At 46.6% G+C, this 27,157-nt stretch overlaps 1 protein-coding gene and 1 non-coding gene across 2 annotated transcripts; both read right to left on the bottom strand.

The window, feature by feature from the left end:
- Positions 1–1,362: 1,362 nt before the first annotated feature.
- Positions 1,363–19,103, bottom strand: C10H12orf57 (chromosome 10 C12orf57 homolog). Its single transcript, XM_068258783.1, has 3 exons — positions 18,910–19,103; positions 7,869–8,045; positions 1,363–1,645 (listed from the first exon to the last, which is right to left on the bottom strand). The coding sequence occupies exons 1-3, from the start codon at positions 18,977–18,979 to the stop codon at positions 1,503–1,505; spliced, it is 390 nt and encodes a 129-aa protein (XP_068114884.1). The 5' UTR covers positions 18,980–19,103; the 3' UTR covers positions 1,363–1,502.
- Positions 19,104–19,169: 66 nt separating this feature from the next.
- LOC137537378 (U7 small nuclear RNA) lies at positions 19,170–19,229 on the bottom strand. Its single transcript, XR_011024614.1, has one exon. It is a non-coding gene; the product is annotated as a U7 small nuclear RNA (small nuclear RNA).
- Between the last annotated feature and the right edge of the window lie 7,928 nt (positions 19,230–27,157).

Raw genomic sequence — 27,157 nt, 5'->3', positions numbered from 1 at the left:
CTTGAGCAACAGTCCGAAATAGCACAAATCTCCCCCCTAAAATACTCACCAATGATCCAGCGATGTCTGGCAGTCTCCCTCTGTCTCACTGCGGGCTCCGATCGGCTTTACGGCTTCCCCAGCGCACGGTAGAGTGTCAGCTGACCCGCATCCGGTCATGTGACACTCCGGTTTCCGTACACTGATGCCCGAAGCTGCTAGGAGTCCGCGGGGAGATAGTGTGAGACTGCCAGACATCGCTGGAGCCTCGGTAAGTATTTCAAAGGCTGCCAGTACCCACAGAAAGCCCCCCAACAGAGGTCCATGTTATCCCCTCAGGCATGCCGGTTAGTTGAGACTTCCGGTTGCCTGAGTTCCAAATAATGGGAACTTTGCTGTAAAGGGATAAGGCCACCCCTTTGATTGATCTTATGAAGAAACAAAGAGTGAGGGAAATAAATATGGCATCCTCCATATCCCTCTCCCTTCAGTTGTCCTTGAGTAGTGATGGACTCACTGGTAGAAAAGTATCTGAATCCGTGAATCTAATGAGGCTTAATTGCCTGGGGGACAGGGGGTTAATTACCCAGATGTCCAGGCACTTCTATGCGTAGGAAACGATCGCATGCATCCAATGGGACACGTTCCACAATTCAATACTGCGCACTTCCTCCTTATGGCCAAAGGAGGAAGTGCGCGGTAGTGAGTCGTGAAACGCATTGGATGCGTGCGAGAGTTGGATACGCATAGAAGCCTCCGGACATCTGGGCAATTAACCCCCTGTCCCCCATGCACACACGAGGCAATTAAGCCTCATTAGAATCATGGATTCGGAGACTTTTCTACCCGTGAGCCCATCACTATCCTTGAGGCACGGAGATTGTATGTTTTCCCCTTGTTTATGTGGCTTCCACCCACATCCCCAAAACATAAAGATGAGTTAATTGGTCACCCCTAAAATTAGCCCCAGACTATGATGGACATATGACTGTGGCAGGGATTAGATTGAGAGCTCTTATGAGGGAGAGTAAGTGACACGGACTATAGTCTGTAAAGTTCTGCAGATGTCAGCACTTTATAAATACTAATTAAATAAAATATAAGAGGTGCGCATGCACAGTAGAGGACTATAATTGGGCTGAGAGCAGCGCAGTGGAGGGTTCCCGGAGGACTCAAAGGGAGCTGAAAAGACTGAGCGCTGGAGGAAACGCAGGGTAAGTAAAGACAACTTTTTCCTGCCTGTCTCAGGTTTACTTACCCAATCGCAAAAAAAATAGGTAAGTATCTGTTCAAGTTTTCTATAACTGCAGTAGCTATGTTGCAGCCAAGCTGGAGGCCTTAGGGAGTGCTGGCCAGAGACACACAAACTTCTCTAAAAGGCGATTAGCAAATAAACACATTTTATTGCACAATCCAACACAATGTAACACCATCTCCAGCTCACAGGGTCCAGCGTGTGACAGGAGGAAGACGCTCTGAGGCCTCGGCTCAGGTAAGATAAATGACGTCCACTGCAAAATGACCTAGGAGGAAGGGATAGGCAACCCGCCATGTGGAGGAAGGGGTAATGGAGGTAAGAAGAAGGATTTCAGTTTGTTGGACATTGCCGCCATCTCGGGGTCCTGCGACTCAAAGGATTTCACCAGGCGAGCAAATCGGAGAACACCTAGAAGATGACAAGTTTTCAGAAAACAGAAATCTCAAATGTACCAAAACTGACCCTTTATCCAAAGCAGCCAAAATACTGTATCTAATCCAAAACCAAACCAACCAACCATAATGCCCCCTGCCAAAGCCAGGCTACAAACTGGCCCTCAACCAAACCAGCCAACCTACTGACCATAATCCAAAAGACAGCACCAAATCCAAACCAACCAACATACTGCCTCTAAACCAAACCAACATAAAGCCCCAAATCCAAACCAGCCAGTCATACTGCCACAAACCCAAACAGGGCAACAAGCTGTCCCTAACCCAAACCAGCCAACGATAGTACCCCAAATCCAAACCAGCCAACATACTGCCCCTAACCCAAATCAGACAACATACTGCTCTGAATCCAAATCAGCCAACATAAAGCACGTAACCCAAACCAACCAACATACTGTCCTAACTCAAGCCAGCCAACATATTGCCAAAAACCCAAACAGGCCTACATGTTGTCCCTAACCCAAACCAGCCAACATACTACCCTGAATCCAAATCAATCAACAGTGTCCTGAACTCAAGCATATAGACTGCTTACTCTAATCTGCCACATGCTTGCCCCTTTACTTCAAATAAACACACTACTCAACCCCAAACTGGTCCACATTCTATTTCACAATTATCCCTCCCCACATACTCCTACCTCGAAGCAGCCCACACATTACCTCTATCCCTAACCAGCTCTCCTTATACCACTACCCCAAACCAGCCAACATACCATTCTTTACCAAAACCAGCCAACATAATGCCCCTATCGCACAACAGCCCACAATGGCCTCAATTCACTAAGCAGTTTAGACTAGTCTACAGATGGTTTTTAGTCTGATGGTTTGGTGTAATGTTTTAGACCTGTTTTTAGACTTGGTCTAACATTCAGTAATTACATAATTCACAAACGCAAACAAGGAGTAACCACGCCCACTTTTTCTGACAGAGATTAGACCAGCTGATTTGGTAAAGTAATTCTGTGAGGAATTTTAGATGTGAGGATGGAACCTTTTGAATGAATTATGCAGGAGTTTAATAGTATGCAGAGGAGAGCTCATCAAAGGAGAAGGATGCCAGTCATAGCCACTTGTTTGTGAATTGCATCTTTTGATCATTTCCCCTGCTTTACCCACCTAATTACCAAATGTTTTAGACCAGGTCTAAAAACAGGTCTATAACATTGGTAATAGTGAATTCCCCTCTAATGCAACTGACCAAACCATCAGTAGACTAAAAACCATCAGTAGACTAATCTAAACTGCTTAGTGAATTGAGGCCCGTGTGTAATTAAGGCGCTGGGAAATCTGGGTGCATGGTGAGCCAAAAAACAGCTCACCCTGCTTGCGCAACAGTCCCGGCAGTGTTAATTACTATTCCCCCTCCAGGCCGCCCTGGACTGTGGCGGTAAGATGTAATTCACTGCCAGCGATTGCTGATGGACGATCTACGATTTTTTATCGTAATTTGGCCTTCATATTTTGACGGCACCCAAATTACTGCCTGAGCGCCACTATAGCCATAATTCCCATTACGGCCTATGGTATAGCCATAATTCCCATTATAGCCTATGGCGGTGCCTCATGTGCTCGAATTTCCTGCACTGTTTTTCAGACTTGAGCCCACATGCTTGATCCCTACTTCAATCAAAAAGCAGTTCTAATACTAGCCACCCAACTCCATACCAACCAGCTTACATTCTTCTCACTCACATACTAGTCCTGACCCAAACCACCTCAACCCACCCAACTACACAGTGCCCCATGCCCAAACAGCCCACATACTGCCCCTACAACAATCCACTGCACATACTGGCCCAAAGCCAAACCAGACCCTATACTATCCCTATTCAAAATGAGCCCACAGATTGCTTCGTACCCAGAACAAGCCCACACTACCCATACCCCCAATCAACATATGTACTCTCCCATATGTGACACAGCATACCAGTTCACGTACTGCCTCCCATAATGCCATACAGTTTCAGCACATACCATACATGCATAATCCCCCATAATTCCACAATACACGCACTTCCTTCCATAACTCCATACACCTTCACTGCACACCAATTACTATCCCTCCATAACTCCATACACCTCCACTGCACACTAATTACTATCCCTCCATAACTCCATACACCTCCAGTGCACACCAATTACTATCCCTCCATAACTCCATACACCTCCACTGCACACCAATTACTATCCCTCCATAACTCCATACACCTCCACTGCACACTAATTACTATCCATGCATAACTCCATACACCTCCACTGCACACCAATTACTATCCGTCCATAACTCCATACACCTCCACTGCACACTAATTACTATCCCTCCATAACTCCATACACCTGCACTGCACACCAATTACTATCCCTCCATAACTCCATACACCTCCACTGCACACCAATTACTATCCCTCCATAACTCCATAGACCTTCACTGCACACCAATTACTATCCCTCCATAACTCCATACACCTGCACTGCACACCAATTACTATCCCTCCATAACTCCATACACCTGCACTGCACACCAATTACTATCCCTCCATAACTCCATACACCTCCACTGCACACCAATTACTATCCCTCCATAACTCCATACACCTGCACTGCACACCAATTACTATCCCTCCATAACTCCATACACCTGCACTGCACACCAATTACTATCCCTCCATAACTCCATACACCTCCACTGCACACCAATTACTATCCCTCCATAACTCCATACACCTGCAATGCACACCAATTACTATCCCTCCATAACTCCATACACCTGCACTGCACACCAATTACTATCCCTCCATAACTCCATACACCTGCACTGCACACCAATTACTATCCCTCCATAACTCCATACACCTCCACTGCACACCAATTACTATCCCTCCATAACTCCATACACCTCCACTGCACACCAATTACCATCCCTCCATAACTCCATATACCTGCACTGCACACCAATTACTATCCCTCCATAACTCCATACACCTCCACTGCACACCAATTACTATCCCTCCATAACTCCATACACCTCCACTGCACACCAATTACTATCCCTCCATAACTCCATACACCTCCACTGCACACCAATTACTATCCCTCCATAACTCCATACACCTCCACTGCACACCAATTACTATCCCTCCATAACTCCATACACCTCCACTGCACACCAATTACTATCCCTCCATAACGCCATACACCTCCACTGCACACCAATTACTATCCCTCCATAACTCCATACACCTCCACTGCACACCAATTACTATCCCTCCATAACTCCATACACCTCCACTGCACACCAATTACTATCCCTCCATAACTCCATACACCTCCACTGCACACCAATTACTATCCCTCCATAACTCCATACACCTCCACTGCACACCAATTACTATCCCTCCATAACTCCATACACCTCCACTGCACACCAATTACTATCCCTCCATAACGCCATACACCTCCACTGCACACCAATTACTATCCCTCCATAACTCCATACACCTCCACTGCACACCAATTACTATCCCTCCATAACTCCATACACCTCCACTGCACACCAATTACTATCCCTCCATAACTCCATACACCTCCACTGCACACCAATTACTATCCCTCCATAACTCCATACACCTCCACTGCACACTAATTACTATCCCTCCATAACTCCATACACCTCCACTGCACACCAATTACTATCCCTCCATAACTCCATACACCTGCACTGTACACCAATTACTATCCCTCCATAAGTCCATACACCTCCACTGCACACCAATTACTATCCCTCCATAACTCCATACACCTCCACTGCACACCAATTACTATCCCTCCATAACTCCATACACCTCCACTGCACACCAATTACTATCCCTCCATAACTCCATACACCTCCACTGCACACCAATTACTATCCCTCCATAACTCCATACACCTGCACTGCACACCAATTACTATCCCTCCATAACTCCATACACCTCCACTGCACACCAATTACTATCCCTCCATAACTCCATACACCTCCACTGCACACCAATTACTATCCCTCCATAACTCCATATACCTGCACTGCACACCAATTACTATCCCTCCATAACTCCATACACCTCCACTGCACACCAATTACTATCCCTCCATAACTCCATACACCTCCACTGCACACCAATTACTATCCCTCCATAACTCCATACACCTCCACTGCACACCAATTACTATCCCTCCATAACTCCATACACCTCCACTGCACACCAATTACTATCCCTCCATAACTCCATACACCTCCACTGCACACCAATTACTATCCCTCCATAACGCCATACACCTCCACTGCACACCAATTACTATCCCTCCATAACTCCATACACCTCCACTGCACACCAATTACTATCCCTCCATAACTCCATACACCTCCACTGCACACCAATTACTATCCCTCCATAACTCCATACACCTCCACTGCACACCAATTACTATCCCTCCATAACTCCATACACCTCCACTGCACACCAATTACTATCCCTCCATAACTCCATACACCTCCACTGCACACCAATTACTATCCCTCCATAACGCCATACACCTCCACTGCACACCAATTACTATCCCTCCATAACTCCATACACCTCCACTGCACACCAATTACTATCCCTCCATAACTCCATACACCTCCACTGCACACCAATTACTATCCCTCCATAACTCCATACACCTCCACTGCACACCAATTACTATCCCTCCATAACTCCATACACCTCCACTGCACACTAATTACTATCCCTCCATAACTCCATACACCTCCACTGCACACCAATTACTATCCCTCCATAACTCCATACACCTGCACTGTACACCAATTACTATCCCTCCATAAGTCCATACACCTCCACTGCACACCAATTACTATCCCTCCATAACTCCATACACCTCCACTGCACACCAATTACTATCCCTCCATAACTCCATACACCTCCACTGCACACCAATTACTATCCCTCCATAACTCCATACACCTCCACTGCACACCAATTACTATCCCTCCATAACTCCATACACCTCCACTGCACACCAATTACTATCCCTCCATAACTCCATACACCTCCACTGCACACCAATTACCATCCCTCCATAACTCCATACACCTCCACTGCACACCAATTACTATCCCTCCATAACTCCATACACCTCCACTGCACACCAATTACTATCCCTCCATAACTCCATACACCTGCACTGCACACCAATTACTATCCCTCCATAACTCCATACACCTCCACTGCACACCAATTACTATCCCTCCATAACTCCATACACCTCCACTGCACACCAATTACTATCCCTCCATAACTCCATACACCTCCACTGCACACCAGTTACTATCCCTCCATAACTCCATACACCTCCACTGCACACCAATTACTATCCCTCCATAACTCCATACACCTCCACTGCACACCAATTACTATCCCTCCATAACTCCATACACCTCCAGCATAGTCACATCGCCTCAGTGTCAGATCTCCAGCAAATATCAATCCATGTACTTCCTTCCCACAACTCCATACACCACCACCACATAACAGTTACTGTCACCTATAAGAAAATACACCTCCAGCACATACCACTTCATATACCCTATGACTCCATACACCTTAGCACATATGATCCATGTATTCCAACCCATAACTCCAGAGCAGTGTGTAATGTATAATATGGAACAGAGTAGGGTAGGAAATTACATTTGAACTTGCGGATTGACAGTTAGTGGTGTGACTGACTTTATGTGCTGTCTACAGAGCTGTATAAAGTCCAATATTTTATTTAGTTCATAGAATGTAATATGACATTATATATGACCCCTCTGAGAGTTAACAGTGTGGCTGACTATGTATTTTGTACAGAGATGTAACATTTATAATATATAAAAAAGACTAAAGGCTATGGAAGCCATCAGACCAGCAGGTGCATCACAGCAGTGCTGGCGTATGTGTCTAGGCTGCCGATAATGGACAGCCAGGTCAGTCCGGTAAATGTCTATAGCTGCATTATTTTACATGTCACATGTTTAGTTGACAAGTCTTCTAATATTTTTAGTAGCGTTTAGTGTCTGGTAACAATGATGCCTACATTTCATATGAGTAGAGTGCCTGTTTTCAACTCACACCCCAGGAACAAGAAATAACGTACCCTCTCCATCTGGGCTGAAGCCGTAGTTCTGAAGAACCTCTTGTTGGATCTGCACAGCAGCTGGCAGGAGAAGCTGCAGAACCTTTCCCAGATCGTTCCCAGAATTCTCTCTGGCCTCCTCCAATCGGGCACTACCAGTGGGCGACTGCAGAGCATCCAGCACCTCCCCCAGTGCCTCTGTAAGAGAAGAGGGAGTCACGCACTTGTTATATGAGCCATATGTTCAAGTGATTAGCAGCAATCAGAGCTGGCCAAACTACAGCCCGCGGGTGCTTTGAATCCAGCCTGCCGATGGTGGGCCGGATTCCTCTTCTCCCTCCCTGCAGAGTTGCTTATGGTGGGTAATGACAGGTTCAACTCACCCAATCACAGCTTCCAGCACCAATCTCCATGGCCACATTGGCATCATGTGATCCGCCGTCAGTACGAGCCAGCATGTCACATGACACTGCTGAGACCATGGAGATTGGCGGTGAAAGCTGTGATTGGGTGAGTAACATGTCATCAGGCAACACTTGCAGCTCTCCAGGGAGGAAGTTGAAGAATGTGGCCCGCGAATGAAAACCTTTGCCCACTCCCACTAGCTCAATATACACCTTAGATTTTCATAATTCGAGATGGGGCTCCGTGATGTCCTAATGCTGGGCATACACGGCACGTTTATGCCCCAGAATCGAGCCAGCGGCTCGATGCCGGTGCGTCACCGCTCGTCCGCGCGGATCGATTCCTGCTTGTGTCCGTGGGCACTTCCTTCTCAGCGCTTCGTTTTTGCCTATTGTCCGCCCCGCGGGGATCGAGCCGGGAATCGATCCACACGGTGATCGGACATGTCGGAAATTATCAATCGAGCCATCAGCGGCTCGAATGATGAGAAGAATCTGGGCCGTGTATGCCCAGCATTAGGCAAAAATGTAGCTGTATTATGGCTGTCGGACAACACAGACAAAGAACATATATTGCACTTTTCTCCTAGCTCAAAGCGCCAAAGCTGCCGCCACCTGGGTCCCGCTCTATAGTAGCAGCAGTGTAGGGAGTCTTGTCTAAGGACTCTTTGCTGGATAGATGCTGGCTTACTGAACAGGCAGAGCCGAGATTGGAACCCAGGTCTTCTGTGTCAGAGGCAGAGCCCTTAACCATTACACTATCCAGTTCACAACAGCCATCAGTGATCTGTCACAAAAGATTGCTAAACATCAAACAAGCCAATGATGTAGTATTTTTATTACTGACTCACAGCACAACTTGCTCAACCACCACTTGCTGTCCTCCCTGCCCACAGAACACATTGCTCAGCTGTGGCTAAGCAGCTTGTCTCTACAATGATAGTTGAGAAACTAGTCATGCAAAATAATAAGCAACAATAGTAACAGGAAACTATTATTAAAGGACCACTATTGCAAAATGTGTAAAATTTAAAATAAATGTAAACACATATGACACGGGCGGTTGCGGGGCCGGAGACGCGTCCTGGAACCGCCCGTGAAGAAAACGCGATCGCACTCAATTCTCTGCATCGATTGCGCTTCAGATCACTAGAATCTGGATTGATTGTGTAGGAGCAGCTGAGTCTTTTCTCAGCAGAGAGATAGCATCAGCTTAACTGCAGGATGGCTCTTTTGATATGCTAATGAGCCTGGGCCAGGCCTGTGTCCAAGAATATGTTTGTTCTCAATTACCTCCATTTGGTGGTCCTTTTCATACAGGGAGATCCCAGGAAGCTAGTCACAGCTTGACACCAGCCAGCCTGGCTCCAGCCTTACCAGGAAGAAATGAATGTACTATATAATCTTTTGCCCATTTACAGAATACAACAAATAGGGTAGTTATGAGAGCGGTATCATTGGATCCGTAGGGTCATGCTGAATCTCTTGATACAAGTCGAGAGGGGCCCCTACAACCCAGGTATGAATCTTCTCAGGAACCTGATCCGCGGCACTACCCATGTCTGATATCATATTAATCGGTAGGTTCTGGGGATCGATAATATGTAATTATTATTTGTGTGCCGGCCGCGTAGGTCGGCCTAGGGAACATGTCAGGATTATGAGGTTGCTGAAAGACCCTGCCCAGATGTGATTACCATAATCCGGCCTGGGGGCTGACTCTGGAAGCCCGTCTCTGAACTCAGCTCCATTAAAAGTGAATGAGCTGCCCGGGCAATTGAGTCCTCCCATTCCATCCATATGAGAACATTCTGCTGCCAGCCAGAGGACACATGGCTGGCGGCCATCTTGCTGAACTTTGAATTGAGCTCTGAAACAAAGGGCACATGGCTAGCGGCCATCTTGTCTAAGCTGAAGCACAGGACACATGGCTAGCGGCCATCTTGATTGGCCATCTTCTGTAACCTGGAACAAAGAATTCTGCTGAACTTGAAACCAAGGACTTGATGATTTTCCCACAAAAGGACATATTTCCACAAACCTTAAGTATTTTCTCCCCTTTTATTTCATACTGGCTATTACTGTTTTAATAATTGTTGATTTTAATAATTGTCTGTATATATTAATTATTTATTTTGCCTGTGAATAAAAGACTTTATCAAAGTCATTCACTGTTCCGCTACCCTGCTTTTCAGCCATACACAGAAACCGATCCCAGGTCTCTGGAGAGATGCTACTACTACTGTTTGTTGTTGGCTAGACAGAATAGAGTGTGTTTAACCGTTTTTATTCGCAGGACTAGTCAGTCAGCGGGCTCCTCGGGCCCATGGTAACCGAGGTGGTGGCAGTTATACCCTGAATCGTGTGTGAGTTGTAATTACCCGTATCTCACAGGCTCCCTTCTGGTTTGTCTGCGGCTAATTCCCAACGGTTCCTGCGCATTGACTGCGACCAGAGTTCGCACGATCCGTGCGCTGGCACCGTTTGGAAGGCCATTTGCAGTCAGCCACCAGGGCTCCTGTGACAACATACATCTACTGCTAGATACAATAGTTATTCTGTGTAAAAGTGCGCTTCCCACCACAGAGTCTCACAGTTCACAGTACTTGTAGATGTACAGAGGCGCCAAAAGGATTAAATGTGCTAAAAAGTTTAAAATATTCGGGTGGCGGTGGTGGGCCGGCCACTCACAAATGGACACGATGCTGTCACTTGAGATAAAGACAATTTATTCACATACTCCAAGAACAAAGTCGCAACGTGTTTCACGGGCACAATCCCCGCTTCATCAGGCATTAAACAAACGGAGTATCATACAGCTACTGGACCAATACGCGCTTGGCACCTCTGTGCGCGTATTGATCCAGTAGCTGTATGATACTCCGTTTGTTTAATGCCTGATGAAGCGGGATTGTGCCCGTGAAACGCGTGAAAGTGACAGCATCGTGTCCATTTGTGAGTGGCCGGCCCACCGCCACACGAATATTTTAAACTTTTTAGCACATTTTATCCTTTTGTCTCCTCTGTACATCTACATGTATAGATTTCCACCCTTGGTGGAAGGGTGATACACCCTCTTTTCCTTCTTCAGAGAGCAACATCTTAATCCTGAGTGGGGACAGGTCTAATCTCCTCACCTGCTTATACAGTGGTTGCCTGAGTGGTAACCCATGTTTGTGAGTATAATACTTACCTAACATTATTCCTCCCTATTCCAATACATACTACACAATATTGGGCTCTCGGTTTTTCTATTTTAAGTTCACAGTACTTCGTTTCCTCGTAAGGGTCCTGTGTGCACTTCCAGGTCTCACAGAGGTCACAGCTGTGACTCCTGTGAGACCTGGAAGTGCACACAGGACCCTTACGAGGAAACCAAGTATTGTGAACTGTGAGACTCTGTGGTGGGAAGCGCACTTTTACACGGAATAACTATTGGAGATATATGTGCATGTAGCACAGTTGGGAGAGTGCTGCATGCCCCTTTTGGTTAGGGCTGTGTTTTTTGATGGTTATAGGGGAGCGCAATTGATTATTTGAAACATACTGCTAGGTACACATAGTGCAATTTTCTGACAGATTTACTGTCAGATCGATTATTTTCAACATGTCCAGTCTGATATCCAATCTAGTTTCCAATCTATTTTCCATAGACGTGATCGGAAAACCAGGTTGAAAATAATCAACCTGACAGTAAATCTGTCAGAAAATTGCATTGTGTGTACCTAGCATTAGGCTGAACGTATCCCTCTCACTTTATGTGTGCTTAAAGAACAACTGTAGTGATAGGAATATGGAGGACTGCCAGTTGCCTGGCAGCCCTGCTGATCTATTTGGCTACAGTAGTGTTTGAATAACACCAGAAACAAGCATGCAGCTAATCTTGTCAGATCTGATAATGTCAGAAACACTTGATCTGCTGCATGCTTGTTCAGGGGCTATGGCTACAAGTATCAGAAGCAAAAGATCAGCAGGATAGCCAGGCAACTGATTGCGTAACAAGAAATAAATATGGATTCCTACATATACCTCATTTTAGTTGTCCTTTAAAGTGACTCCGAGCTCAACAAAAAAATAAAAGTTGTACTCACCAGGGGCTTTCTCCAGCCCAGTGCTGGTCGGGAGGTCCCACGCCGGCGTCCTGGCTCCTCTCCTTCTCCCCGCTCCGGAATGGCTGACAGGCCGCAGCCCGGGCGACACTCTCCCGAGTGTCGGGCTGCTCCTTCCGCATATGACGCGGATTACGTCACACGCCGGCCGCCTCGCGTCATCACGGCGGCCGGCGTGAAAGTACTGCGCATGCGCGCTTTAATCGCGCATGCGCAGTACTTTCACGCCGGCCGCCGTGATGACGCGAGGCGGCCGGCGTGTGACGTAATCCGCGTCATATGCGGAAGGAGCAGCCCGACACTCGGGAGAGTGTCGCCCGGGCTGCGGCCTGTCAGCCATTCCGGAGCGGGGAGAAGAAGAGGAGCCAGGACGCCGGCGTGGGGCCTCCCGACCAGCACTGGGCTGGAGAAAGCCCCTGGTGAGTACAACTTTTATTTTTTATATGAGCTCGGAGTCCCTTTAAGCGTTCTTGCTGAAGGTCTTGAAACACCAGAAGGCTTTTCCTAGGATGTCACCGAGTACCAGAGATGATTGCAAAGGTTTGACTCCCTAAAGTGTTTTATATGGGCAGCACAGTGGCGTAGTGGTTACTACTCTGAGCTTGCAGCGCTGGGTCCCCGGTTGGAATCTCAGCCAAGGCACTAGCTGCAAGGAGTTTGTATGTTCTCCCCATGTCTGCGTGGGTTTCCTCCAGGCAATACGGATAAGTTAATTGGCTTCCCCCTAAATTAGCCCTAAACTACAATACATACACTACACAATACATACATAGACATAGGACTATGGTAGGGGGATAGCTTGTGAGATCCTCTGAGGGAGAGTTAGTGACAAGACAACACACTCTGTACAGCACTGCGGAAGATGTCAGCCCTACATTAATACTTCATAAGAATCCAAAGGTGAACCACAGGGAAAGCCCCGCCATTGCTCAAAAAAAATCAGCTGTACAATCATGATCCAGCACTAAGTGGGTAAGCTCGGAGAGGCAAGGAAAGTTCCATCAGACATTCAAGACTACTAGGGGCAGTGTTCTCCCCAGGCTCTTTTAGCTAGGTGCTCCACCCGGTTAGTTTTGATGAGAACCCGGCTGTCATCAGCTCACCTCCTCCTATGATGTAAGCAGAGTTGCAAACAGAAGCACCGGCCCTGCATTTTCTCATCTCGCCCCACCCGGCTACTTTTTCATGCCACCCGGCTACTATTTCATGCCACCAGGCTGGAAAAAAAATTCTGGGGAGAACACTGACTAGGGGTATCCATGCAAGTTATAATCTGACTGTAGAATCTAACAAGAAAACATTACAATCATACAACTGTAAGAGAATAAGTGGTCACAGACATGCAGGCTGGACCTGAACTCTTGCACAGGACAGAAGGAAAACATATAGAAATGCACCCTGTATGTATTTAGAGAGTTTAGTCTGTTTAATCCCCCCTCATCTGTGACTAAAGGTACCCATACACTTAGGCCTGAATGTTTTTAGGAAAAAATTGAATTGTGAGATTTCTGTCGGAAATTACTAATTTGATTTGATTCACAATTTCCTTCAAATCAAGCTTTGTTCCCCTGTTTCTCTTTGTGCCCTCTCTGCGTCCCCTTTGTCTCTCTCTCTCTCTCTCTGTGCCCCCCCTGGGTCTCTCTCTGTCCCCCAAGCTGAGGCAGTGCTGGACATACCTTCCAGCACGAGTCCAGTGATGCCCATCTATCCACTTCGCCTCCTGCAGGCTCTAATGCAGTGCATACTTCCTGTATGTCATGTGACATACAGGAACCAGGAAGTGTGTCGTGCACAAGAGCTGGCAAATGGTGAGAGAGGACAGCAGTGATGGGCTCATGAGTAACAACAAGTGTCTAAGCACTCGAATTTGTGATTTAAATGAGCATTAACTCAGCAGGGAGGGGTTATTTACCCATAAGTCCTTGGTATGTCATGCGCTCCAAATAGCTTGCACACGTCCTATTGGACGCGTTGCAAGCCTCACTACATGAACTTCCTCCTTCAAGCTGGAAGGAGGAAGTGCGCGGTCTTGAGGCATGCAACGCATCGAATAGGACGCATGCAAGCTATTTGGAGAGCGCGACATACCAAGGGCTTATGCGTAAATAACCCCTCCCCGCCGCACACCTGAGGTAATTAAGGCTCATTTCAATCACAAATTTGAGTGTTTGACTTGTAATTATTTGTGAGCCCATCACTGGAGGACAGACAGTGTTGGACTTGTGCCGGGAGGTATGTCCAACACTGCCGATGCTACGAGCCGCACACGTCGGTAATTGGGGGAAGTTTGAAGCCGCTTCTTCAAACTTCCCCATACGAAAATGCCGTCATTGTGGACATAGGTGCTTTGGCGATTCCGAAATCGCAAACACGGGAATCCCGATTTCGGTTTAAAAACGATAAATTTTTCAGGTCTACATAAACTTCTACATTTCCAGCAGATTTAAACAGCAGATAGATTCCTGTTAGATGCCTGTAATGCTGGGAATACACGGCACAAACGATTAGCCATTAGATAGCTCGATTGATAATTTCCGACATGTCCGATCACCTGCCGGCTCGATACCGCGGGCGGGACAATGAAAAAAGATAAGGAAAACGAGCAGAAGATAAGAGAATCGCCCGCGGGGATGAGCGGGAATCGATCCGGCGGCATAATCGAGCGGTACAAACCGTGTATTCCCAGCATAAGGTCAAATGTGACAGGAATCTATCTGATGTGTGCCACACACTAGGAACAGATTTCCAATAGATTTCAGTATGAAATCAAATAAAAATCCATCAAAATGCAGCGTTGCACTATTCGATTCAATCCAACGCTATGGGCCATCGGTCTGCGGCCAGTCGGATGATTTGTGTACTGACTCCACAGCCCTGGTACCTACAGCATACAGATGTAGGAAATGTGTAACTACAGACAGAGGAGGGAGGAATGGTTTATCTACATACAGATGTAGGAATGGTGTACCTATAGACATACAGGAGAAAAGGAACAGAATAGCTACAAATTTGGAGGAAAGAATAATATCCCTACAGTCATACGGAGAAGGAATAGTGTACCTGCAGACATACAAGTGTAGGAATGGTGTGTTGAATAAACCAATATCTGTTCAGTTGAAGCAATACTGAAGCAAGCTGCAAAAATTTAGTTATGGGTGGGAAAGGCTCTCAGGTCCGCAAGTGCTTCTGAAGCACGGCAAAAAATGAGAAGCATTCAACCCAAAGAACACCATCCCCACTGTAAAACATGGTGGTAGGCACCTAATGCTTTGGGGTGTTTTTTTCAACCAATGGACCAGGGAACCTAATCACAGTAAACGGCACCATGAAAAAGAGCAATACATGAAGATTCTCAACGACATCATCAGGCAGACTGCAGAGAAACATGGTCTTGGCCACCAATGGACATTTCAGCATGAATATGACCCAAAACACACAGCAAAAGTGGTGAAGAAATGGTTAGCAGACAACAACATTAACGTTTTGGAGTAGCCTAGTCAGAGTCCTGACTTGAATTCAATTGAGAATCTGTGGAGGGAGCTAAAGATCAGGGTGATACAATACAATAACATTTATATAGTGCTTTTCTCCCATGGGACTCAAAGCGCTTAGGCTCTATAAAGTGATGGCAAGAAGACCATCCAACCTGAAAGATTTGGAGCTCATTGCTAAAGATGAATGGGCAAAAAGATGATTGCTGTAACAGCTAATAAAGGCTTTGCTATTGATTATTGAGAAGGGTATGAATAATTTTGGACTGGACATTTTGTGTTGAAATGTAAATAAAAACTGAGAATTTTTTTCTTTTTATTATTTTTTTTTTTTTTTTTACACACAATAATGCCTCTTGTATATCGTCCTATTATCTTTTGGGAGACACACCTATGTCATTTCCCGTCAAAAAAATTCTTGCTGGTTGATTAAAAGTAACTAAGTTCTTTTACTTACATGGAGCTTCTTCCATCCCCATTAGGCTTGTAGGTCCCTTGCCGTCCTCCCACTCACCTGCTGTTCAACCGGTAAGGTGTGAGACTTAGCTAAGTCGTGCACTATTGCATATATGCTGCCCCAGCAGAGCTCCTCCTTGATCGCGATCCTATCGCCAGGAGCGTGCTGCGCACATGTGCTTAAAAGTCTTAGCCTAGTGCGCATTTGCAGAGTGCTTCTGGGAGTGTGATGAAAGAGGCATGCAGCAAGGCCAGTGCAGCAATGTGCGACTTGGCTTCTGTACCGGCCAACCAGTGGATTGAGGAAGAGAACCAGGTGGACAGCGAGGGACCTAGAAGCCTAGGGGGGCTGAAAGAGCCCCAATAAGGAACACTATGTATTTTTTAACTTACCTATAGGCATTTAATCTTTACCACCCTAAACAGAGCTAAGGCCTGGAAACTGACCAAGCTATTAATAATGCGGACCTGAACTCAGAACTTGCTCTCTGCTGTAAAAGATAAGCAACAGCATAATAACCATTAAAGAAACATTTCTTTGTTACAGATGATACAAACCCTGCAATAAATCTGCACTTTTTCTACCTCCTGCTTTCATGGAAGCAGACATATTGTTAACATCCTGTTACAACATGTGATAAGTCACAGATGAGGGGGAATTAAGCAAAACTCCCTAAATACATACAGGGTGCATTTCTCTATGTTTTCCTTCTGTCCTGTGCAAGAGTTCAGGTCCACTTTAACCATAAGGGCACACTTAGAACCGCAGAACGCCGGCGATTACCGCCGGCGTTTTGCGGGAGTGATTTTCCCGCGATTAGCGCGGAAAAAAATCACTGGACACTGCAGCGGTTTTGGAGCGATCGCGATTAGCATGCTATGCACGCTTATTACGATCGCAAATCGCGGAACGCTCGTCGCCGGCAAACCGCAACCGCGGCAGTGAGAACCCTGCCACTCGCTACATTGTGTAGTGGTTCTTGCAGAACCTCTAGCGGTTTGCCGTGAGCGGGAATCGCGCGATTCCCGCTCGGGTGTGAACGGGCCCTTAGGGAGACAAGTGATGTAAGGGGACACCTGTTGTATACACTTGTTATCCAGGCGACCAGGGCAGTTTCTAGGCTAAATTGCACCCAGGGCGAGGGTCTAAAAATTGTGCTCCTCCCCTCCCTGGACCAGCAAACCCTTAAGGTGCCCATACACGGTACAGTTTTTCATTTTTTTTTTGATTAGATAATTTAGTTTGATTATTCCGTTAGATCGAATATAAAGATTTTTCTCGAAAAAAACAGGATAATTGTTCGAATTTTCTAATCGAAATTTTTTTTTTTTTTTTTTTTTTTTTTCATTCGATTTGATCATTTAGATTGAATAAACGGGAAAATCGAATGTTTTTTATTGTATCATGTATGGACACCATTACTCTTTAGGGACAGTCACACATCCGCAGGCCACAAGTAGATCTGCCTACCTACTAGTGACCATCCAGGAGGAAGCAGGGACCAGAAAAACACACAGGCGAAGAAAGCCCGGAAAGCCAATTCCTCCATGGGCGCCGCGCACTGTTTGCCTGCAGTACCGCTACAGGACATCAGGTGTCATCACGCGGTGGTGACGTGAAGATGACTTGACGTCTGACGCAGGCAGCCCAGGAGGAGTCAAGGAAGGTGATCAAGCTGGTAATCTTCCATTTGGCTACGTTTTACTAGCTTCCTACTAGCTGTTATGTCATTCTGCCTGCGCACCCCTTCTGTTACTTGCCAGCCTGCGCCCAGGGGTGGTCGCCCTGCCCAAGAAACGGCCCTGCACGGGACCAAAATTAAAAATGATCCTTTTATGAAGAAATGTAGTTAGGTAAATGGGCACAAGTTGCCATCCCTCAGCTTAGTATAGGACCCCCTATATGTGTTACACATATCCTTACCCGACCACTCTGGTGAGGCCAATACCCATTCCCCCCCAAACCAACTGGCTGATCTGGAGCTGATCAGACTTGGTAAGTGGGTTCCTCACCGATTGTCAAGCCTGTGCCAATGTACGGTGTACTCAGCAATCAACTCATACCTCACAACTTTTTGAGATGAGAAAGAGGGACATTTAAGCCACGCCCCTGCCACACCCAATCACACCCCTAGTGACATGTACCATAAAGATTTCATAAGAAAAATGTGTTGTTTTATAATTCAAACCACACTGGTCCTTTCTATCCTGGTTCATTTTCCTTCATATTACCATTTTAAAATAAGCAATATCTCAATTTTAAGGATGGGAATAAAGTTTGGAGTCAAACACATTTTAAGTAGAGAAATATATATATTTACATGGAAAGAGGGACAGTCCTGAAAGAGAGACACATGAGGAGGAAAGAGGGACAGAGCTCCCAAAGAGGGACTGTCCCTCCAAAAGAGGGACAGCAGGGAGCTATGATCAACTGCAGTCCTCCGCAGACATTTCCCCCACATCCTCTCCTCAGGATGTCTCCAGGTATTGGTAACAGGGCTGTGTGTGATATCAATGGAAGCAGGGCTGCCGTGTACGGTAAACAAATACGAGGACAGGGAGGGGCTGTGCGCCACACACACACATTCCGGGGGGAACTCACCCTTCACTTGCTCCAGGCTCGGGTTGACGGTCTGGCTGCAGGCGGCGGGGGGTCGCTGCAAGCTGGACATGATGGTTGCTATCGCTATGGCGGCTCTTCCGCTCCCGGACTCCCCCTACTGGCCTCTTGATGCAATAACACGCAGCACACTACTACTCTCTTACGAGCGCTCTCTGCTGGCCTCTATAAAGAAATCGCCCTTCAGTAAAATGTCTGAGATCAATCATTAGCTGCACTAATTCTATTTTTAACATCCACAGAGGGCGCTCCCGGGATACCCGAGAGCTTCTAGACAAATAGTAAAAGAGCTTGTAATACGTGTTGTTTGTAGCTTTAGAAAAACACAACCCACTTCACGCCCCGCCCTCCCACTCATGGTGACGAGGCGTCAGCTGGAGATTATATTTACACATGTTGTTAACTCACATATCGTTCTATGTACCGAGCACGTGCTCGCTCACTCCCCGTTCGAATGCATTGAAAACTCTATGTTTTACCTCTCATACCACTCGGAGAGTACGCTGTACAGCGGGCATGCTGGGAAATATATGCAGATAGCCGGGCACTCATTGGTGCATCAGTCAGTGAGGCGTACCCCATGCCCGACTGGTCAGGCGATGACGTCACCATGCTTGCAGACCTTACAAATTAATTACAGGCGAAATGCAGAAAGACTGTCCCTGCCGCCAGGTTGTGTCACGTGACTTCTGTCACTGCAGCAGGACTGGCGATGGGTGTAGTGGTTTGGTTATGGTGCTATCGCCATTTTACGTCACTTGACTTCATATATGGATGGCTAGTGGTAGAATTATTCTGTGTTCTGCAGCACGGGTAGTAGAATAGTTACAGTGCAGCTGCCATGCTTTGTGACAAGACTTGTCATTGGAGGACTGGTAAGCAGTATAGGCATACTGGTTATGGGCAGGGATGAACGGTTCTAGACTTTTTGCTGCCTGAAGTAAGGATGCCCCCCCCCCCCTTTTCCCCATTTGGAATGATTGGACAGTACCCAACAATTTGCAATGCACGTTATAGCCATGGTGCGACCAAAAATTAATGCCCTTGGTATATGTATGTAGGCTGCCAGGTATAGTTGCCACCAGTATAGGTAACCAGGTATAGGTGCCCCCAGTATAGTAGGTAATCACCTACCTCCAGCGACGGTGTCTGCGGCTCTCCCAGAGGTGGATCCCGGCGAGCGAGTGGACGTGCATGCCTGAGTGCGAGCCTCAGCGTCACTTGTGTTGCCGCGTCATGGCAGATCCGCCGTCTCAAGCCAGTACATAAAAAAGGCTCCCTTATAAACCTGGTTGCCTTTGGAGTGGTGCACTCTACGGGCGACCAGGTTTATTAGGGAGTGGCTGAAGCACTGAAGAGCTGTTGCATAACGAGACTTACCATTGCAGGGCTGGTAGTAGTTACAGTGCAGCTGCCATGTTCTGTAACGAGACTTGCCACAGTAGGACTGGTAAGCTCAATAAGCATACTGGTTAACCTCTCTCACGGACCAACGCAGTATAAATCTACGTCCAGCAGGTGGTGCTGCGGCCATGACTGGACGTAGACTCTACATCACAGTAAATCGCGCGTCCCCGCCGATACCGCTGATCTTGCCACTCTGCATCCACTGCAATTCACTCGCTCTGCCGTCTATAAGCAACAAATGTTTCAAGCAGGGCGCCCCAACTGTGAGCAGTGCTGGAGGGTGGAGTAGGGGGGCACAGCCTGTGAAAGCTGTATCTTCCACTATGCGAGGGAGCACAGTAACAGGAGGGGGGCCCAGAGGTTAGTTTCACCCCCCCCCCACCAGCCTCCAGTCTGACTCACCCCCCACACCAGTGTGACCCACTAGCATGACCCAACTGCGCACCCCACCAGCGTGGCCCACCTTCTCACCCACCACTAGTGTGACCATCCCACCCACCCTACCAGCATGACTAACCCCACCAGTATGGCCCACCCCATCAGCTACTACCCTCTCTCCCCACCAGCATTTCCCACCCAACCCGCGTTTTACACCCACCGCAACAGTGTTTCCTACCTACCAACACCAGCCACCAGCGTTTCTCCAAGCACCCAGCTTTTATCCCTTCCTCCCTCTCACCCCACCAGCACACAGCGTTTATCCCTTCCTCCCTCTCACCCCACCAGCACCCAGTGTTTATCCCTTCCTCCCTCTCACCCCACCAGCACCCAGCGTTTATCCCTTCCTCCCACCCACCCCACCTGCACCCAGTGTTTATACCTTCCTCCCTCTCACCCCACCAGCACCCAGTGTTTATACCTTCCTCCCTCTCACCCCACCAGCACCCAGCTTTTATCCCTTCCACCCACCCACCCCACCAGCACACAGCGTTTATCCCTTCCTCCCTCTCACCCCACCAGCACCCAGCGTTTATCCCTTCCTCCCTCTCACCCCACCAGCACCCAGTGTTTATACCTTCCTCCTTCCCACCTCACCTGCACCCAGCATTTATCCCTTCCCACCCCACCTGCAGCCAGCGTTTATCCCTTCCTCCTTCTCATCCCACCAGCACCCAGTGTTTATACCTTCCTCCTTCCCACCCCACCTACAGCCAGCGTTTATCCCTTCCCACCCCACCTGCAGCCAGCGTTTATTGCTTCCCATCCCACCTGCAGCCAGCGTTTATCCATCCTACCCCACAAACACCCAGTGGGGGGAATGTGCATTTATGTCTGAGGTAACATTTGCTGTATTTCATATATGAGGAGTAATATTTGCATTTCACATGTGTCAGAGGTAATGTTTTCTGCATTTCACATGGTGTCTACATTTCTTATTTGTGGTAACAGTTTCTATACAATACAATACAATAACATTTCTATAGCGCTTTTCTCCCATAGGACTCAAAGCGCTTAGGCTCTCTCAGATTCAGTAATTAGTAGGATGAAGTATTCACACAACAAAAGTTATATTTCTGCAAATGCCAAACTGAACAGGTGGGTTTTCAGTCTGGATTTAAACACGTCCAGGGATGGAGCTGTCCTGATCTGTTGAGGTAAGGAGTTCCAAAACGTAGGGGCAGCATGACAGAAGGCTCTGGGACCAAAAGTTTCCAGGTGTACTCTGGGTATGACTAGATTATTAGAACCTGTTGATCTGAGAATGCGGGGATTGCTACGCAGCTGTAACATATCTTTCATGTATCCAGGGCCTAGATTATTCAGGGATTTAAATGTCAGTAGGCCGATCTTGAATAGGACCCTCCATTCTATAGGTAGCCAGTGAAGGGAGTGCAGGACTGGCATTATGTGGCAGTGACGGGGTTGGTTGGTTAGCAGTCTGGCAGCAGTATTCTGTATCAGCTGTAGTCGGTACAAGACCTTTTTTGGAAGGCCAGTGTAGAGAGCATTGCAGTAGTCCAGTCGGGATGTGATGAAGGCGTGGACTAAGGTTGGCAGATCTTCTGGGGGTATGAGGTGCTTGATTTTTGCAATGTTCTTCAGGTGAAAATAGGATGATTTCACCACAGCAGAGATTTGAGTTCTGAAGTTTAAATCCTAATCAATTAGAACTCCCAGGCTACGCACATGATCAGAGCTGCGCAGATCCGTGCCTCCTATTCCCAGTGGTGAAGACTGCAAGTTAAGTTGTTTTGTTATCATGCTCTGCCCTCCTATCAGAAGGACTTCAGTTTTGTCTGCATTTAGTTTCAGCCAGTTGTCATTCATCCATTGCTGTAGTTCACGTAAGCAGGCGTTTATAGTTAGAGTTGGGTCTGTCACACCAGGCTTGAAGGAAAGATATAGTTGAGTGTCGTCTGCATAGCAGTGGTATGTCAGGCCATGTTTTTGGATTAGTTTTCCCAGCGGTAACATGTAAATCGTGAAAAGCAGGGGAGAGAGGATTGAGCCCTGGGGCACCCCATACCTAAGTGATACAGGGGTGGACAGGAAGGGCCCCATAGACACTTTGTGGGTTCTGCCACTCAAGAAGGATTGGAACCACTGAAGAACTATGCCATCAATGCCGCAGTATTCCTGTAGCCTGTTTATCAAGATGTCATGGTCAACTGTATCAAAGGCTGCAGAAAGGTCTAGCAGTATGAGGATGGAGCACTCTCCTCTGTCTCTTGCCATGAGCAGGTGGTTGCATATTTGGATGAGGGCCGTTTCAGTGCTGTGGTGTTTCCTGAAGCCAGACTGGAATGGGTCATAACTGTTGTTTTGTAGGATTTTGGCTTCTAGCTGGAGGTAAACAGCTTTTTCAATTAGCTTGCCCAGAAAGGGAAGGTTAGAGACAGGTCTGTAGCTGGTCATTGCATCTGGGTCCAGGGAGGGTTTTTTGAGGAGAGGCCTGATGATTGCTTCCTTCAGTAAAGCAGGAAATATCCCTGATTTTAAGGAACAGTTAACAATTTTTAGGAATACCGGTACGAACAGGTCGGGGCAGTTCAACATGAACTGTGTTGGGCCAGGATCTAGGTCACAGGTAGTTAGGCGGACGTGAAGGAGGATGCTTGATGTGACTTCTTCATCAATTTCTTTGAAGTTTGACCAAGGTGTTACATTGTCTCTGCTAATGGTCTTCGGCGCTATATTAGGCTCAGATGCTGTAAGTTGGATGGCGGACCTTATAGCGGAGACTTTGTCTGTGAAGAAATGGGCAAATTGGTCACAGAGGTCCTTTGAAGACTCGATGTTAAGTTTTTGACATGCCGGGTTGCAGAGTTTTTCCACTGTGCGGAACAGTTGGGCTGGTTTGTTAACTGCATTTGCAATCTCTTGTGATAGAAAGGATGATTTTTTTCCCGTGATTACCTTTTGGTAGCTCTTCAAGTGGAGGATTAAGGCATGTTTGTCTTCTGGGGACTGAGATTTGCACCACAGTCTCTCAAGTTTTCGGCCTTGTCTTTTCAGCTCTTTTATAGCGTTATCAAACCACTGTGCATGATGGTGTGGAGTAAGATATTTGGTGCGCAGAGTTTCTATATTTCACATCTGTGGTAACAGTTTCTGCATTTCACATCTGTGATAACGGTTTCTGCATTTGCAGTGTGTGGTGTAACAGTTTTTACATTTCACATGTGTGATAACGGTTTTTGCATTTCATGCATTCATATATGAAGCGTAATGTTTTCTGCATTTCACATTTGTGGTAATGGTTTCTGCATTTGCAGTATGTGGCGTTAGTTTCTAAACACCACGTGTGGTAACGGTTTCTGCATTTGCTCTTTAGTTGCAGCTGATCCTTCCAATTAGTATAGTATTCTAGCGCGACCGCAATACTTCACTAGTGTGGCTGCTACTATGTTAATTAATGTAGTAGTGGCCACACTAGTGAAGTATTGCAGTCGCGCTGCAACACTATAGTGTACCTAAAGAGCTACGCTATGCATACATCCTCCTCCAGACCACCGCTGGATGCCGGGACCCCCTGAGAGTTTGCAGCCGCACTTCTGTCTGTGAAGGAGCATGGCTGCACTGTGCAGGATGCTTTGCCCCTGTGCAGTTGCATGGAGCCACTCCAGCTCAGCTTTTTTGGACGAGTTCAAGCAGCTCTGTGCCAGTACACACCCTGCACCTGACCAGTGCAGCCGTGATCGTTCAGGAGCGTGGCCACGTGCACTCTTCAACAAGCCATAGCCGAAGAGGTTGGGGGGGGGGGTTGGTAGAGTCCCAGCACTACAATGGTGAGGTGGAGGGTGAAAGGTGAAGCCTCTGGATAATCCTTTACTGAGGTAAGCACTGTATCCATTTGGGGCACTTTTTTCTCATCTTTCCTTGAGGCCTAGTTCACATTATAAATCACTAGCACAAGTGCTAAGCGCTTTTGAAAGCAGTTTTCCCTTCGCTTTCAGAGCGATTTACACTTTAGTAAGTGCTTTCCTAAACGCTTTTGTCTAGCGATTTTGTTTTTTCTTTCTGACAACACTCAGGAAGTGAACTCTTTGACCTGGAACTGAATAAATACAATGTATTTATTCTTGAAAGCACTCAGGAAATCACACTTTTTCAGGCACTTTGCGATTTCACTATACCTTGTATTGAAGCACAAACGCTCAGGAAATGGTGCAGGAGCCACGTTTGCGATTAGAAAGAAAATTCATCTCTCATGTGAGAACACTCACATAGAGCAACATTGCAGAACATCGCTTTTGAAGCAATTTTAAAAATCGCCAGAACTTAAAAAAAAACGCTTTTAGTGTAAACAAGCCCTTACAGCGGACCTGAACTCAGTCAGAACTTCCTCTCTGCTCTAAAAGGTAAACAACAGCATAATAACCTTTAAAGGAAAACATTTCTTTGTTGCAGCTGATACAAAACCTAAAATAAACTGATGTGATAAACATTTATCCTCCCACTCCTAAAAACATTTACGAAGTAGATTAAGGCCAGTTTCACACTGTAAATTGGCGGCATCGGTGCGTCGCGCCTGTCACACCGCCAGAAACAGGCCTTCAGGGAACACCGCGTTAGTATGTGGTGTTCCCTGTCTGGCCACCAGACAAACAGGAAGTGACGCGCTCTTGCCGCCACTTCCTGCTTAGGGTATGCGGAAGTGCACAAAAGTGTATTGTTAAAATACACTTCCGCACATGCGTGATGCTATACCAACATTTTTTTAATTCCTGCGTCGGCGTAGACTATCATGACTTCCGGCCCGACGCAAAGCAACGCAAGTTAACGTAGTTTTGTCCTAGCGTCGGGGATGCGGCAAAAACATCACTTCCGTCGCGCCGTACCGTGGCAACATGAAAGTCTCCATAGACGTTCGTTGCCTGGCAGTGGGGTGTGGTAAAAATACTGCACTGCCCCGGTGTGAAAGGGCCCTAAATGTTTTATTGTCTTTGCTCAATGACAGTCTATTAAGTGTCCCAGAGTTAAGATACATGAACTTTACCTTTTTCTATCTCTCCCCTGCCCTCAGAAGTTGTATTTTGCAAGAGAAACTTTTATGGCTGTAATTTGCCTATCAGTGAGGCGTACTATACAATAATACAATACAATAACATTTATAAAGCGCTTTTCTCCGATAGGACTCAAAGCGCATTACTAGAAGCTGTCACTTGCATGACTGAAAATTAACTCTTTCAGGCAGCAAAATAAAAAAGAGAAACAGCCTGGTTATTAATGTTTTGCACTGTACATACACGTTTATCTCATCATGTTACGTCGCCTTAGGTACTTTAAGCAAACACCACATTTTATGTTGTACTCCGGTCTTCGTTTTCCTTTCTGTATATAACAAAAATGTGCAATATATATTTCACACAACAGTTTTCCAAGTGCCTTTTTACTTTATTTCAGCCCCTCCTCCGCTTGTCACATGAGCAGCCTCGTGTAATGGCGCAGGAGGAGGGGAGAGTATAAAAGGGGCGGGGTCCAGGATGACTGGGGGAGGAGTGTAAGATCCATATATATTTATACAGTTATATCTCCATAAGCGCTCAGTCTCCCCCTCCCTCTCATACATATATGTACAAATACACACACATATATATCCATAAATCTCATATATACATACAGGTATGAAGTGGTGCCTAAATCAGCTCAGATAGTAATATATCACACATGCATCAGACAATATACACGCTCACACCCGAATTCATCCTTCCAAAACAGCCATTACCGCCAGCATACAGGCACATGCCGTGAACAGGTCTTAAAGGGTCATGCCACTCAAAATTAATATGGAACATTCCAGTTTTGGTTAGAGGCCATTGTACTGACTACTTGCTGAAATTGTATCTGTCTAAGGGCTTGTGACTTGTAGATTTCTGCACTTTTAATTTCCAACTCAGCTCTCCTGCTGCAACAAAGTTCCAAACTCCGCCCATTTGCTGCATCAGACTTCCCAGCTCCTCCCACACACTGCTGCAGGGGGTGGGTGGAGCTAGGAACTATGCTGCAGAGTTACTAGCTCCACCCACCCACTGCAGAAGTGTTCCAAGCTCCACTCACCCACTGCAGCATAGTTACTAGCTCCACCCACTAGCTGCAGCTGTATTCCCAGCTCCACCTACAATCTGTAGGGGGTTTCATTTTCCTATATGTTAGCAATGAGCTGCTTATATCAATTTAAAACATGAAAAATCATCACCCGTAAAAAAAGGTCTACATATTCGGATCAGTCACAGGTAGTAGTATTTGTACCTCAACTGACAGAACTGTTGTGGGCGTTTGGCAAAATAGTGGCTGCTTTCACAACAAATTGTCTACATCTACCCCAAAACGCAAGTTTTTCAGTCTGCCAACCTCTGCTCAAAATTGAAATGTCAGATGT

Source organism: Hyperolius riggenbachi, chromosome 10 (assembly GCF_040937935.1).
Source record: "Hyperolius riggenbachi isolate aHypRig1 chromosome 10, aHypRig1.pri, whole genome shotgun sequence".
NCBI lineage: Eukaryota > Metazoa > Chordata > Amphibia > Anura > Hyperoliidae > Hyperolius > Hyperolius riggenbachi.
The sequence above is the reverse complement of the archived record's forward strand: the minus strand, read 5'-3'. Positions and strand labels throughout refer to the sequence as shown.